We start from the raw sequence: 15,524 nt of genomic DNA on the forward strand, positions 1-15,524 counted from the left end.
ATTTATAGTTAAAGGCTACGCCAGAAGGCAGAACACAGCGAAGAAAAAAGAGCCAACCACCTAAACCAGCAATAGACTAATTGCTGGTTTAGGTGTCTAATTATATGAAGCCTTAGTTATGGCCGCACTTGAACCTTATGGTGATTTTATTCGTGAACTATTTGACACTGGAAAGACACACGACGCGATCAGTACCGCTCTAAAGCAATCTGGTGCCCCGAAGTGCTCCGTTATGAAGGTGAGGAGGTTCTGTGTGGAGCACAACCTTCGAAGAAGAAATCTAGTTTCCGATTTAGTTTCAGATCGTCCACTCGCAGACTAAGTCGCCGGCTCCCATGGGAAACAATAAAGCTGGCCATTGTAGAATGCGAGAGACTCGATGAAACGTTTGAATCGTCTTTATATGTATTATTATTATTTATTTTTTAAACAACCTCTTGCCTACAGAGCAAGCGTCTCTATCGATTGGGCCACGGCCACGGTGACCACACTGTTGGAACTGGATTTAATGATATATATCTATTAGAGCTGTCAGTTAAACGCGTTATTAACGGCGTTAACGCAAACCAAATTTAACGGCGTTAAAAAAATTATCGCGCGATTAACGCAAATTTTTTTTTTTTTTTTTTTTTCTTTGGCTCAAAACAAAGAAGCAGTAGCCTGACTGCTATGTTCAAATGGCATTTGTTCAAAGCAGTCGTTTAATTGCACTATAGGCTCTTTTTTTGTATCGTCCTGTTTTGATCAGTATATGCCAATGTTGTTATCAATAAAAAAACATTTGCACAAGGCAAGCCGATACACTTCACCATGTTGATAAGAGAATTAAAATGAGAAGAATTATGGGACAAAAAAATCAAGGGATATTTAGCATAGAAAAAGAATTTGCGATTAATCGCGATTAATGTGAGTTAACTATGACATTAATGCGATTAATCACGATTAAATATTTTAATCGCTTGACAGCTCTAATATCTATATGACGCTACAACTAACAACAAATGAGAGGAGAACTCCTCAAAGCAGATCTGTGCTAAACTGATTTGGTCTGCTTGTCTTGTTCAGCGATTGGGCGCAAACACTTCAAATGCATTGGCTGGGAGAAAAGCAGGGCGGAGATTATTAGCATACTAGAGAGACGCTGTATTTTACGCCGTTGAGATGTGCACAAAAGCGGCGTATTTTACGCGTGGTTTGATGTTCAAAACTGCGCTTTTTACGCGTGCTCTTGAAAGGCTTAATTGCGGCACTTTTTTGCGCATGACGGCGTAAAATACAGCGTTTTTCTACATTTTACAGCGTTTTTTACGGCGTAATGAAGGTGATACGTGTCTAAATGATGCCGTTTTCTGGCGGGGATGGCTTGCCATACTTTTCCACCCTGGAGGGTGGTTTCAGATTTATGCGTTTTCATGCCCCAAAATCCCCGTCACCGTCTAAACGAAAGGCACTTCCGATAAAATATTTTGTCTTTTTCACCCGCAAGCGTCCTCGTGTAAACGGGGCCTCTAGTCGAACACACTCGTGTGAGGTCAGAAAAGAGTTTGTTTTGAAACAACCTGCATTGGCTCATCAACCTGGCACGTTTTTGTTGTTGAAATAGGCTGGCATGGTGAGAAAGGGAAAATCCATTGGATATTGGACATTGGCCATGTTGTCCCTCCATGCAGTTATTTTCTTTTTGCCATGTACCAATCAGTATGTGTATAAATCTATAAATAAATGTGTAACTATAAATAGATGTATAAATCTATATGTCTATACATGTATATATTATTATTATTATTATATATATGCATATAGGAATATGGAAAGCTATCGATATATATCTGTATATATCTTTCTTGCAAGACTTAGAGCTAAACAAGAGTGTGAGTGTGAAATAGTTGATTGAATGGATACTTACGGCTCTTCACCAGGGATGACATTAATAACTGCAATTACAGCAATTACAGCAACAACGCATAATATGCCAATACGTATTCCGAAAATGTCCCCTAAAGTCAAACCATCTGCAAGGAGAGAAAATGGAAATAAACATAAGGTACCATCATGTCATCAAAATGCTAACACACAACCTTAATCCTTTTACAACACACAATTGGAAAACAACCCCTCCACTTTGATCCGTAAGCCAGCAGCACGAAAGTCAGGCTTCTTTGTGTTTCTTTACATGTGAAGCGCAGAAAGCAGCTAGCTGGCCACTGCAGCCTTATGAAGAGTCAAAAGTGCCCAGTAGCCCACGAGCCCCTAACGTGATCCTTTCTGTTCAAAGCAGCTAGCTGGCCACTGCAGCCTTATGAAGAGTCAAAAGTGCCCAGTAGCCCATTTACTCCTATGTCTTTGGCCATGAAGTAAGACAAGTTAAATTGAAATAAGCTGCTAGGGGCTAGCAGCTTATTCCAGCCCAATCTGGCAACACTGCCTCCTGGTCGCTTGTGACATACTGTATATAAATAGATCTGGGCTCGGCATCAATGTTTACAGAAAAATAGGAGAGTGTCAGGTATCTATGTGTCCCTCCCAATCAGCAATGTAGCTTCTACCTAACTTCTACAACTTCTCAAATCCAATTCTACAGGAACTAGAATTTTGCAACACAATTATCTTCTTATGACCCCTGTTTGAATACTGTCCACTCGTGACATACCTGGTACTGGTTTATAGAGTGGATTGTCCTTGGCGATGCTGGCATTACTGGTCCTCACAGGGGTCTTCAGCCTGCAGGAGAACTTCTCAGGGGGTTTGGAAATCTCCATAACCTTCAGCTCGTCACCCTCGGTCCACTCTCCTTCGTCTTTCTTCCATTCGTAGGAGACCGGTCCCAGATCTGTGGTGTCTGCGGTACACTTCAAAGTACAAATTACGTCACACACCAGCGGCTGGGTCTTTATACTGGGCGTCGGAGGGGGCTCTGGTCGGGTGAAAAGAACACAAGAACAGAGATGAGGTCTTCCCTTTGCTGTGTATCATCTACAGCCCCCAGTGCAGAAATCTGTCTGTCTTTCTGTCTGCAGTCTAGACCCCTGTCACTTTTCATATATTTGCCTATGCGTAAAGGCGAACCGATGGTAAAGGTTTGGTTACATTTCATCCAAATATCAGTCGTAAGATATGGGCCCATTTGTTTTATTGTCCTAGTGGCCCAGGCCATTCGTTTAGCCAATTTCTTTAGGCTTTTAAAATAATGTGTTGAGGCTTTTATAGACCTAAACTGGTTGCACTACCACGTACATTACAAATGCAGACTCCTTTTTGATCTCTCAGAGGTGAGGACACTAAAGTTTACCATTTACCAATGAGTTTGTGGTATTTGCTCATTCAAATTAGATTATTTGGGCTCAGGTCAATATATGGACCACACACACACACACACACACACACACACACACACTTACTGATGACTTCAACATCATAAGTCCCGCTTGGTCCATAATTGGTATCCAAGGAGAACCGTCCTCTATCATTGAAGGTCAAACTATTGATGTCCAACTGCAGGGTTTTTGGATCCAACGTTGTGCGTCCTATGAATGACCCATAGTATTCTGGGACGCTGGGAGTCCATGACACCACCAAGTCGGAGCCTTGTTTCCAACTGATGTAATTGATTGGTTGTGGAACAGTGGGAATGTCTTTCTCCAGGGTGAGCTTTGTACCCAATTCAAAATATTTAGTTGTTGCTCCTTGAGGTAAAAAGAAAAAGATTGAAATGTTATGCAATTTTCCATTACAGTCTCTTTCTCTTTCATAGCTTTTCATTTTACAAAGTGTTTCTGATGAGATTAAACGCTTCAAAGACTTCTTGACAGAATCTCAGACTTTTGTGAAACCATCCAGATACAAAGTTGAGCCGAGCTGTCTCTAGAGGGGCCAAATTTATTTCAAGCAGATAAGACTTATATTTTCATGAATAGAGTGGAGTGAAGTACAAGGTTGCAGTTATGCGAATATCCTCCTGGTTGCTTCTTTTTTAACAGTAAGTAAATTTCCCAATCATTTTGATTAGGAGCAAAAATTAATTAGGAGCAAAAAAGGCGAAGGTACAAGACTGTACAATATTTGTGAGATGAAACACCGTTTCACAATGGTATCGGGGGAAGTATACATTGGATGGTTCCGACATTATGGATAATCATACGAACGGGATTTTCACTTCCTGACTTTATAGAGTGGGGTAAGCAGGCTATAATAACGGTTCTTTACAACGCCACTCATTATACTCAAGTCTGTCTATATCGTAGCATTAACACTCAAACCTCGAACAATCTATATGATCACAGCCATACCGATATAAGCTGGTAGCGTACATGTTTGAGTATGAAATCATATCCATACGACGTGTGCGCGGAGAGGGGTGCGGTTCAGTGCGATAAAAAACAACCACCTACCAGCCAGTACCACCAGGACGGCCGAAAGCAAAAAGAAGAACGGACCGGAGAACCTCATGTTAACCAGGAGCAACACATTAAACAATTGTTTAATAGTAAACCATAATCAAGGTCAACCGATGGCATAAAGTTAACCTCGAGTTTCTTGTCATGTCATCTCCTTGATAGGAAGGAAGTATTCTTCTTCCTCTTCTTCTTCTTTAGGGTTTTATGGCGGTTGCAAAAAAACTACTTAATAGGAGCATTACCGCCACCAACTGGGGTGGAGTGGAGGTAGATTTGTGTCTTTATTATGCATTAAAACAGAATAGGTTTGAGAGCATAACTTTCCATACTGCAATCAAAAAATAGATGTGAGAGCAAAACTGTCGACACTGAAATCCAAAAATGTTTTATTGCAAGTAAAATAAATGTGATAAAAAAAATATTAATGGGAATCCAAAAGTTTTTTGCAAATCCAAAAGTTTTGTTTGCGAATCAAAAAGTTTTGCTTGTGAATCCAAAAGCTTTGCTTGCGAATCCGAATTGGCTCTATTGGCTAGTCTCGATCGGAGTGACAGCTTGGCAACATCCACAGTTAGTAACGAGAGAGGGAGTGTTGAAGTCCATGACAAGACAGAGCAGGACTCGGGAGCTGAGAGGACAGAAAATCAATGCGCAGGTATGTCTTCCGTCATAGTAATAGCAATAATGTTATTTTTGAACTGGTGCATGTAGATTTTTTTGTTTAATGATCTGTGGATAATGTAATGGTTTAAAAAATATACATTATTTTGTCAGATCGAGACTGGCCAAAGAGACGTGTCTTACATCTTTCGGCGTAGGTCCCGCCCACGAGATTCAGCTCAACACCAAGCAAAGTTTTTGGATTCGCAAGCAAAGCTTTTGGATTCGCAAGCAAAACTTTTGGATTTGCAAACAAAACTTTTGGATTCCCATTAATAATTTTTTTATCACATTTATTTTACTTGTAATAAAACATTTTTTGATTGCAATGTCAATAGTTTTGCTCTCAAATCTATTTTTTGATTGCAGTGCAGAAAGTTTTGCTCTCAAACCTATTCTGTTTGATTGCATAATAAAGACACAAATCTACCTCCATATGACGACCCCGGAAAGCTCCCCCATCCGGGCTGCAAGTTTATTTTTTGCAGGGTGGTAGCGGGAAGCTCGTGAATATTCATGAGGGAACTCATCCCTCATGGCTGGGACTTGGCTCGCTGGGACTTTGTCAGAGGGCTTGTGAAAACAGAGGGCTTGTGAAAATCACGAACGCAAATAAATGAAACGTTGTTATAAATCAACACAAATCATTGTATCAATAGTGTGACACATGTAATACAGTAGTTGTTTTTAGACGAGTTAGCATTACGAGCTAACGTTTGTTTTGGCACTTAGCTATAGAGTTGCCGTGTATAGGTGGATTGATATATGGTGAAAATCAATATTAAAATTCATGTAGCCCTACGCGAAAATATTCTATGGATAGGCCTACAGATTTTATGGCCCTTCTTTGAGAAAGTGGTTTTTAATCAGTTGAACGATTTTTTAACAGCAAATTGCTGCCTTGATCCATTTCAGTCAGGCTTCCGGGCAAATCATAGTACTGAAACAGCTCTTATAAAGGTCCTGAATGACATACGTCTCAACTCAGACTCCGGTAAAACTTCAGTGCTTGTATTACTGGACCTCAGTGCAGCATTTGATACAATTGATCATAGCATACTCCTACGCCAATTAGAACATGGGGTTGGACTTTCAGGCAGAGTAATCAACTGGCTGAAGTCCTATCTGCAGGAGAGAACTTTCTTTGTTGCCCTTGGTAACTACACCTCAGCTCTAGCACCCTTGACGTCAGGTGTCCCACAAGGGTCAATCCTGGGGCCACTTCTTTTTAATCTCTACATGCTCCCACTGGGTCAGATTATAAAGAACACTCAGGTTTCATACCACAGCTACGCAGACGACACACAACTTTATTTAGCCCTGTCACCCACTGATAAGGATCCCCTTGGCTCACTATGTGACTGCCTAGACCAAATAAATAGTTGGTTGTCACAAAACTTTTTACAACTGAACAAAGAGAAGACCGAAGTAATTTTATTTGGGAGGAAGGATGGAAAAGACAAAATGGCTACACTTTTTAGGGCAAAGGGGTTTGAAGTTAGGACTAAAGTCAGAAACCTTGGAGTCATAATCGATAGCGACCTCAACTTTGACAAGCATATAAGAGCTGTAACTAGGACATCTTTTTATCACCTGAAAAATATTGCCAAGCTGAGAAACCTTATGTCCCAGTCTGACCTGGAAAAGCTTGTCCATGCTTTTATTTCAAGCCGGCTAGACTACTGCAACGGTCTCTTCACAGGACTCCCAAAAAAGACCATTAAACAACTTCAATTAGTTCAAAATGCTGCAGCACGAGTGTTAACAAAGACCAGAAAAAGAGAGCATATCACCCCTATACTGAAGTCCTTGCATTGGCTGCCAGTTTATTTTAGAATACATTTTAAAGTACTGCAACTGGTTTTTAAAGCATTACATGGGATGGGGCCAACATATATATCTGACATGTTTACATTTTACATCCCCCTCAGGCCTCTCAGACCACAGAAAAGCCAGGTATTATGCATACCATATACTCGCACCAAACAGGGTGAAGCTGCTTTCAGCTACTATGCAGTCCAGATTTGGAACAAACTCCCTGATCACGTTAAGAATGCTCCAACCATTGCCAATTTTAAAACGCAATTGAAGACCACCCTCTTCTCCATGGCATTTTCCTGTTTTTAATTTATTTTATTCATTATTTTAATCTCTCCTTTTCATCTTTTTATTAATACTATTGCGATATGCTGTCTACTTGTACTATTACTGTGATATGTTTTATACGTGTGATATGTTTCTTACTTGTGTATTTCAATTTGAGGTAATGCCTCAGCTGTGTAAAGCACATTGTGTCTACCTGGAGTATGAAATGTGATATATAAATAAATTGCCTTGCCTTGCCTTGCCTTTCTATAATGTAATTGGTTGTGGGGTGTGGCAGAACCACTATGAACAAATATCAGAAATCATACGGTTTATTCTTATCCATCTGCACCTAACCTCCAGCAGCTCCATCTCCTCAAAGTTGACATGGGTCTGGCAAATGTTGCAAGCTTTAATAAATCCTGCCATTATGCTCACCACTTCTAGAAACAGAACAGAATGGAATCTTAATGGAAATATCAAGACATGAAAAAAACTTGGAAACAATCACCAGCTGCCGAAAGCACTGCGATGCGCTATACATAACGTTATAAAATATAATAAATACAAAAAGGATTTACTACAGTAGCCTAGGGCTGGGCGATATATCGAATATATGCGATGTATCGCGAGATGTTCTCCAGGGGATGTATAAAATGCCCCTGTCGCGAACATCGAATACAAATTGTACAAAATATCGAGATATTCATTTTGGCCCATATCGCCCAGCCCTACAGTAGCCCCAAATTTATTGGCCAATATTTCTCAAATGCAACCTTTGTTTGATGATTTTTGTGAGGCTTGGTCTAAAGATTTTATGTGGCGATTTTGGTGAATCTTTTTTTATCATGTTTGGCTTTTCTATTAAATTGTGGGAAAACATTTTTAGGGCATAAGGCCAGAAACATTTCGATGCATCTGATCTAGTCCGGGTCAATCTGGTGAGAAATTCAAGCCTTGTTCATGATTTTTTACAATAGCGCCACCTCTGGGTGCAGTACAAATGTGGGTTTATGGGTAGTGGGGGTTATTGGTAACCATACCTGAAGGAGGTTTTGGGAATGTCTAGTGCTGGCTTGAGACCAATGGGAGTGTCGGTGAGAACACAGGGTGGTCCAGTCAGAGTTCCAAGTCAATTTCCAAACAATACCTGAAAATTTAGACTTACGGTATAGGCTTCAGTTAGCCTGGCTCCGCCCGCCTAAGTACTTCCGCTCAATTTGAATTTCCCTTGAGTACTAGGTCTGGGTCTGCGGTATGTTAGTGGGTTTTCTCTGTCAAAATTTTCTGCGTCCCATCAGCGAACAATGACGTTAAAGTCAGCTCTCGTTGATGGACATCTTCACAGATCCAGAGGCAGATCCAGAGTGGCGCTGGGCGGATCCAATAGTTTTAGACGCCTGCCTTCAAGTGTGTTAACCTTTGTCAATTGAGTAGGTCCAGACTCTCTGTACAAATGAAATAAAGCACGGGAGTCTGGTAGGACCAGGCTAGGCTGCAGTATGACTCTTCAAGGAAAAAATGAATGATACAGAAACAATATGGGTCCCTAATGGCAGATTTTTTTTTAAATATTAAGATTCTATGGCTCTTTGTTAGCAGTAACTGGTAGACGTAAAGGCTGCATGCATTTTAAAATCGACCCGTTGGTGGTGTTTCAACTAGGAGTCTCTAGAACAGTAGACAAGACAATATAAAAACAGCAAGCTATATAAATACATAAAAAAATCTGAAGCATCGCAAATACTTGGTAACAAATGCCAATTGACCCCAACTGTGTGGAAAACAGGAAATCATTTGGCACTTTCAGCTACAACCACACGTGTTTCGCAGCAGACATCCTGCTGCATGTCTGATCTTTGGTTGGCCAATTTACAGATGATTCAGTGAGTGCAGCAACCTCATTGCTCTTGGTGATAGAAACATGGAGTGGTCTGCAGTCCCATCCACAATCAGTTCCACTTGTTGGACGATCAGAGGCGGCCTAGTAGATGCGCAGACGGCAACAATCCAGTGGCCACTCTGGGTGACTACTTACAGGTCTTCATTTGAATCTGGATTATTTAATGTTTCCATCTCCAAATCCCCAGTTACTGTGAAAGAAACAAAAACACATGCAATTAACACTAAGCTAAGTTAAGTTAAGTTGTTAGTTTGATTCGACAGTGTAAAAGTGAAACTATTTATTAAGGATGGCACTCAAATCATGCAATCGTGAGTCGGTTCAAGAAGCAAGTTCAGGACAAAGAAAATGATAGTGAGTATTGGTCAGGGTGACCTGTAAAGAAGTCAAGCCTGTAGGGACTGTTTTATCTCAGACTGTTCAAAGTAGGGATCGACCGATATATCGGTCGGCCGATATTATCGGCCGATATTCGCGTTTTTTACGTGTATCGGTATTGTCCGATACGCGGCTGATTTTCGCCGATATTTTTTCGCTTTTTTTTTTTTTTTTTTTACTTGTTCTACCTCACCTGTTTTTAATATTTGTTAAATATTGCTCATCTAATTTTTCTTACTTGTTTTACCTCACCTGTTTTTACTATTTGTTAAATATTGTTTTTTATATTGAAGTTCAATAAATGTTCCTTTTTTTAAATTGAGACTTGTAACATTTGTTATCAGTGTAATTTTTATGATTGAGGGAGCAAAAGCAGTATCGGCTCTAAATATCGGCTCTAAATATCGGTATCGGCGTATCGGAGTATCGGCTAAGGCTGATGAAAAAATATCGGTATCGTATCGGCCCTAAAAAATCTGTATCGGTCGATCCCTAGTTCAAAGGTCATGGTGTTGTTTTGATCACTCTATGTGTGAGCAGAAACTTAATAATAATAGAAGTCATTATAATTGGTGTTAGCTCTAATACAGTGTCAGGTCCAATGAGGTAATAATGTGAGCTTTAATATGGTCTAATTAGTTAAAAGATTAATTGACATCAATGTGTAGGTTGAGCGTTCTTATTATTACTGAGGGGCTTTCTCGTGATTCTCATTTGAGTTTAGACAGCTATTTGGAACCTGCTTTACTCAGATTGGTCCCTGAGAATTTTACTTAGAAAAAAGGTAAGGTTTATGTTTATACATATATATATATATATAAATATATATATAAACCTTTCAGATTGCGTGGAGTAAACGTTTGGACTAAAAGTAAGAAAGAATGCATTTGATTCTATTATGGATATTTATCAATCATGGAATCAGATAACTCATACTCATAAGCTGTTGGCCTAGCCCTTATTAGTATGTCTTGTTTAATGTTCTTACTTATGTATGGACGGTCCATTTGGAAAATGTGAGTTCTGTGCCAGCTACCAATAGAGCCACTCAACCTACAGTTACAGCTAGTTTTGTTTTTGGCTCAGCATTACAGCGTAGCATGTGAGCTAGCTCTATATGGTTTGTGTAATGGGCTAGATAAATTCTCTGTATTACACAGAAAAAAAATCAGTCAAATTGCTTTCTTCTGTTCTTCATTGGTTCTAATGTCACGAAGATCCCCAAGACTCACCAGGTTGTTGAGGCAGGAGACTCTCTAGTTCTGGAAACAAACAAAAATAACATCTTTAGTAGATTACTGTTGCTATGGCAAAGGCTTAGGGTATGCTTAAAAAAATAAATTATTGTTATTCACTATCAAATCGTCAATTTAATGTTGGATATTAAACTAACTCTCGCCTGGTCTCCACCACTATGTAATGAAAGAAAAATATTTATCCAACTATATTTTGTCAACGCTAGTATAATATTTTAACTATGTACATTTTGTCTACAGTTTATAATCATTCAATCAATCAATCAATTGAATTTTTTCCTTGGTAACTATGGTGACTGACCTGCAACTCCATTGGCTGGTTGGACTTGAACAGCCGGTTGGAATGGATCATCTGGTTGGCCTGGATTGGTTGGTTGGACTGGAACAGCTATTTGGACTGGAACAGCTGTTTGGACTGGAACAGCTGGTTGGAGTTGATCAGCTGGTTGGACTTGAACAGCTGGTTGGACTGGAACAGCTGTTTGAACTGGAACAGCTGGTTGGAGTTGATCAGCTGGTTCGACTTGAACAGCTGGTTCGGCTTGAACAGCTGTTTGGACTGGAACAGCTGTTTGGACTACATTGACAAGGACAGGATCGGCAGGCTTCTTGTAAAAAGCTGAGGAGAAACCAAAGAACAAGCTTCATTAGTTTACCGTGGCGGTGATAAGAATGACCACCCTCTCACAGTCATCAACGTGAGCCGGACGGTGGTCTGAAAAGTTGGAAAAGTTTTGTGCAGGATTAGATGTTGGGGAATCCATAATGTTTTCCTTACAAATATACTTTGGAAAATAACATTTCATGGACATGCTCTTATACACATACAGCTGTCATAGAAAGCCCGGTGTGGCTCTGGAGGTCGCAAACTTCCATGAAGGAATAATCCAAATCAGGAAGTGAGTGAAATACTACGCAAACCACATGGTTAAACCGTGGCCCTGGGATGAACTGAACATCGCCGAAAGGCACTAATTCAACTAATGGGACTGGGGTGCTCTAGAATAGATCATGTGATGTAGATATACATTTAACCGAAAAACACTCACGTATCCACTTCTTTATACGTATGGAAAATGGATGTTCTGGACCTGGGTTAGGGAGAAAAGGAAAACTTAGGAGAACATTGAGGACACCTAACACTCATTTAATAAAAAAGTAGTCTTGTCATTCATGAAACGCGTCGTGTTCAAGCAATTTAAGTCTTCCATTTGACGGACATTTGGCCCTTTCTTTTGCTAGGTTCCAATCACTATAAATACAACTCTATATGTATAAATAATAAATATTTGTATGTATTTACCTTTATTTTTAGATATCTATAGTATATATACATATATAAAGCTATTGATAGATATATCGCTATATATCTTTCTTGCGAGAACTAGAGCTAAACGAGAGGGTGAGTGTGAAAAAAAAGTTGATGGAATGGATACTTACGACACTTCAGCAGAAAAATTACAGCAGCAATTACAGCAACAATGCATAATGTAATAATTATTCCGAAAATATCCCCAGAAGTTAAACCATCTGCAAGGGGAGAAAATGGAAAGAAACATAAAGGTACCATCATGGCATCAACATGCTCACACACACAATGTTAATCCTTTGTCTCAACCTGCAACCTTTGCAATAACACACACTTTGATCCGTGACCCAGCAGCATGTAAGTCAGGAAATCTTTGTGTTTCTTTACATGTGAATTAATAGCACAAACTAAAACAAGGTCACAGACCTTATATCCACCTAGCGGCCAGATACGAAGAGTACAACTGAAACGTGCTACACGGCCCCTTAACATATTGACCGGCCTAGCAACCGCAACGTATTTAGAAGGCACCGGGACTAAAGGTGGTCAAAGAACGAGCCGCTAACGTGATCCTCTCCGTTCAAAGCAGCTAGCTGACCTGTGCCCAATAGCCCATTGACACACTCATATATATTTGGCCATGAAGCAAGACAAAATAAATTGAAATAAGCTTTGTTGTGCATTTCATTTAGTGGAAGAATGTATATAAATAGATCTAGGCTCTGTACCAATGTTGACAGCAAAATAAGAGTCTTGGGTATATTTGTGTCCCTCCCAATCAGGAATGTAGCACAAAAGAACAAGAATCTCATGCATTAAAAAAAAAACAATAATCTTCTCACCCCCTTTGGCTGACTTCACATACTGAAGATAATTTGGGACTGGGTTTCCTTCCATATCTTTGGGTGCCATTTTGGTTGGGTCTGTTTTTGCTGCACCTTTACTAGCCAGTCTGCAAACAACTGTGTCTCTCTGATGATCAGTGAGCTTCTCTGGCCACGGTCCCGTGTCCACTGGCACATGCTGGTCTGCAGTGCTCTCACTTTTTCCCCCTTCCTACTCTGTCCCCTCCCTTCACCTCCATCATCATCCATCACATGTTCTTGGTCACTACCTGCTAAAGGATGATGGTAGCCTCTGAACCAGCTTATAACTTAACATACAATAAAACAGGCCACTTGATGTTAGTGTTGATAAGCTGCTTTCAGTTTAAAGTGCAACAAAAGATTGTTTGGAATCACTTTGAGTTGCCACTATATGAGCTCACCTCGTCTCCCATCCTCAGTGACACCAGGAGATGAAGTGGGACCTGCCACTGCTCCCCCCTCTGTGACTGCTCCTGAAAATAAGGCTCATGGGTTAAGCTTGGTTCTCTATTTTATTTATTTTCTAGTTCTTTTAATTATTTAATGTATATGACCAACGACATTGTAGGTGTAATGCTGATTCATTTATGCTATTGATTATTTCATGTGTATACAGTGACATTATGCTCCAAGCAAGATTCCTCACTGACATCCATCAATCTAATCTTCTGATATAAGCTTAAACTGTTGTTGAACCCTGGTTCTTAAATCGTTGTGCTCAGCTTTCTTTTAAAAGATATCGGTCAGGAATAGTTTACCCTCAGCTTGCATCTTTTTTTATTCACTTTCTTTCATTTCTTTTTTGTGACCCCGATTTCCCTTTTTGGGGGAAAGACCTGACTAACGGGGGGCAAATTAGTGCTCCGGCATTAGCAGTCGCTCAACCCGTGATTCACTGCATTACTGTTTTTGGGAATCCTCGTTCTGTGGTGGAATAAACAGTTTTCTGTCTGCTGTAAGGATCAACAGAGGGAGATACATGGGTTTTCCTCCCTTGGTCCATGTATTTCACGCATCTTAAAAAGAAAATAAATCGAATCTTCTCACCCCCTTTGGCTGACTTCACATACTGAAGATAATTTGGGACCGTATTTCCTTCCATATGTTTGGGTGCAATTTTGGTTGGGTCTGTTTTTGCTGCACCTTTACTAGCCAGTCTGCAAACTACTGTGTCTCTCTGATGATCAGTGAGCTTCTCTGGCCACGGCCCCGTGTCCACTGGCACATGCTGGTCTGCAGTGCTCTCACTTTTCCCCCCTTCCTACTCTGTCCCCTCCCTTCACCTCCATCACCATCCATCACATGTTCTTGCTCACTACCTGCTAAAGGATGATGGTAGCCTCTTAAACTGCTTATAACTTAACATACAATAAAACAGGCCATTTGATGTTAGTGTTGATAAGCTGCTTTCAGTTTAAAGTGCAACAAATGATTGTTTGGAATCACTTTGAGTTGCCACTAAATGAGCTCACCTCGTGTCCCATCCTCAGTGACACCAGGAGATGAAGTGGGACCTGCCACTGCTCCCCCCTCTGTGGCTGCTCCTGAAAATAAGGCTCATGGGTTAAGCTTGGTTCTCTATTTTAGTTATTTAATACATATGTCAAATGACATTGTAGGTGTAATGCTGATTCATTTATGCTATTGATTAATTCATGTATATACAGTGACATTATGCTCCAAGCAAGATTCCTCGCTGACAGCCATCAATCTAAACAAATAGAATCCTCATTCAGTGGTAGAATCTATTCATTTTTGTCCTGTCTTCCACTATTATAATTTTTATAAACAAAGTTAAGTCACCCATAATGTTTAAATCACTTCAGACCCTTCAGCGGTGACATACCTGGTGGTTTATAGAGTGGATTTTCCATGGGCAGGCTGGTGTTGCTGGTCCTCACACGGGTCTTCAGCCTGCAGAAGAGCTTCTCAGGGGTATCAGAACTGCTGATATTCTTCAGCGTGTCACCCTCGGTCCACTTTCCTTCGTCTTCCTTCCATTCGTAGGAGACCGGTCCCAGATCCTGGGTGTCCGCGGTACACTTCAGATCACAACTGACGTTACACAGCGTCTGGGTCTTTATACTGGGCGTCGGAGGGGGCTCTGGTCGGGAGAAAAGAACACAAGAACATCATTGTGTATCTGCACCCCTGAAGTACAAGGTCACATCTCCCCATGTCGGGAGGATAAAACCACACACTTTGTATTAGGCCTACTTTAAGAATACTTTGTATAACTCAATCTCTATGAAATCTCTCTCTCATTTGTGCTCAGTGTTGCTCAGTCTATCGTTTCAAACTCGTCTGCAGTACACAGAAAAGCTATAGAGGCTTAGTGAAGGACACCAGCCCCTCTCTCTATGGAGAGTTAAGTTCTGCCCTCACCCAGAATCTGCCTGCCCTCAAAAATGAAATTATTTATCTAATTTCTATGCATATTTGCGAACCGCGGGAAGAAGGTTAGGATACATTTCGTCTGAAATTCTGAATATCCCAGCACTGCATATGCAGCCCAACCACATCATCACTATTGGAGCACAAATTGTCAGTGCCAAATGATAAGATACATGCTTAAGAGAGAGGTAGATTTGTTCTATTGTTCTCTTCGTGTTCGCTCGCCTCAAGACTATTTTATAACATAGCCTAATGCCGCTTTTCCACCGCACATGTAGC

General features: G+C 40.4%; 1 protein-coding gene across 1 annotated transcript in view; it reads right to left on the minus strand.

Moving 5' to 3' along the window:
• Window positions 1-15,524, minus strand: part of LOC115542259 (uncharacterized) — a 578,272-nt gene that overhangs the window by 463,659 nt on the left and 99,089 nt on the right. Inside the window, exons 7-9 of the mRNA XM_030354447.1 lie at window positions 14,698-14,955; window positions 14,324-14,395; window positions 13,253-13,324 (exon numbers count right to left, since the gene is read on the minus strand). Coding sequence (XP_030210307.1) covers window positions 13,253-13,324; window positions 14,324-14,395; window positions 14,698-14,955 — 402 coding nt within the window. The remainder of the gene's footprint in view (window positions 1-13,252; window positions 13,325-14,323; window positions 14,396-14,697; window positions 14,956-15,524) is intronic.

Source organism: Gadus morhua, chromosome 4 (assembly GCF_902167405.1).
Source record: "Gadus morhua chromosome 4, gadMor3.0, whole genome shotgun sequence".
Lineage (NCBI taxonomy): Eukaryota > Metazoa > Chordata > Actinopteri > Gadiformes > Gadidae > Gadus > Gadus morhua.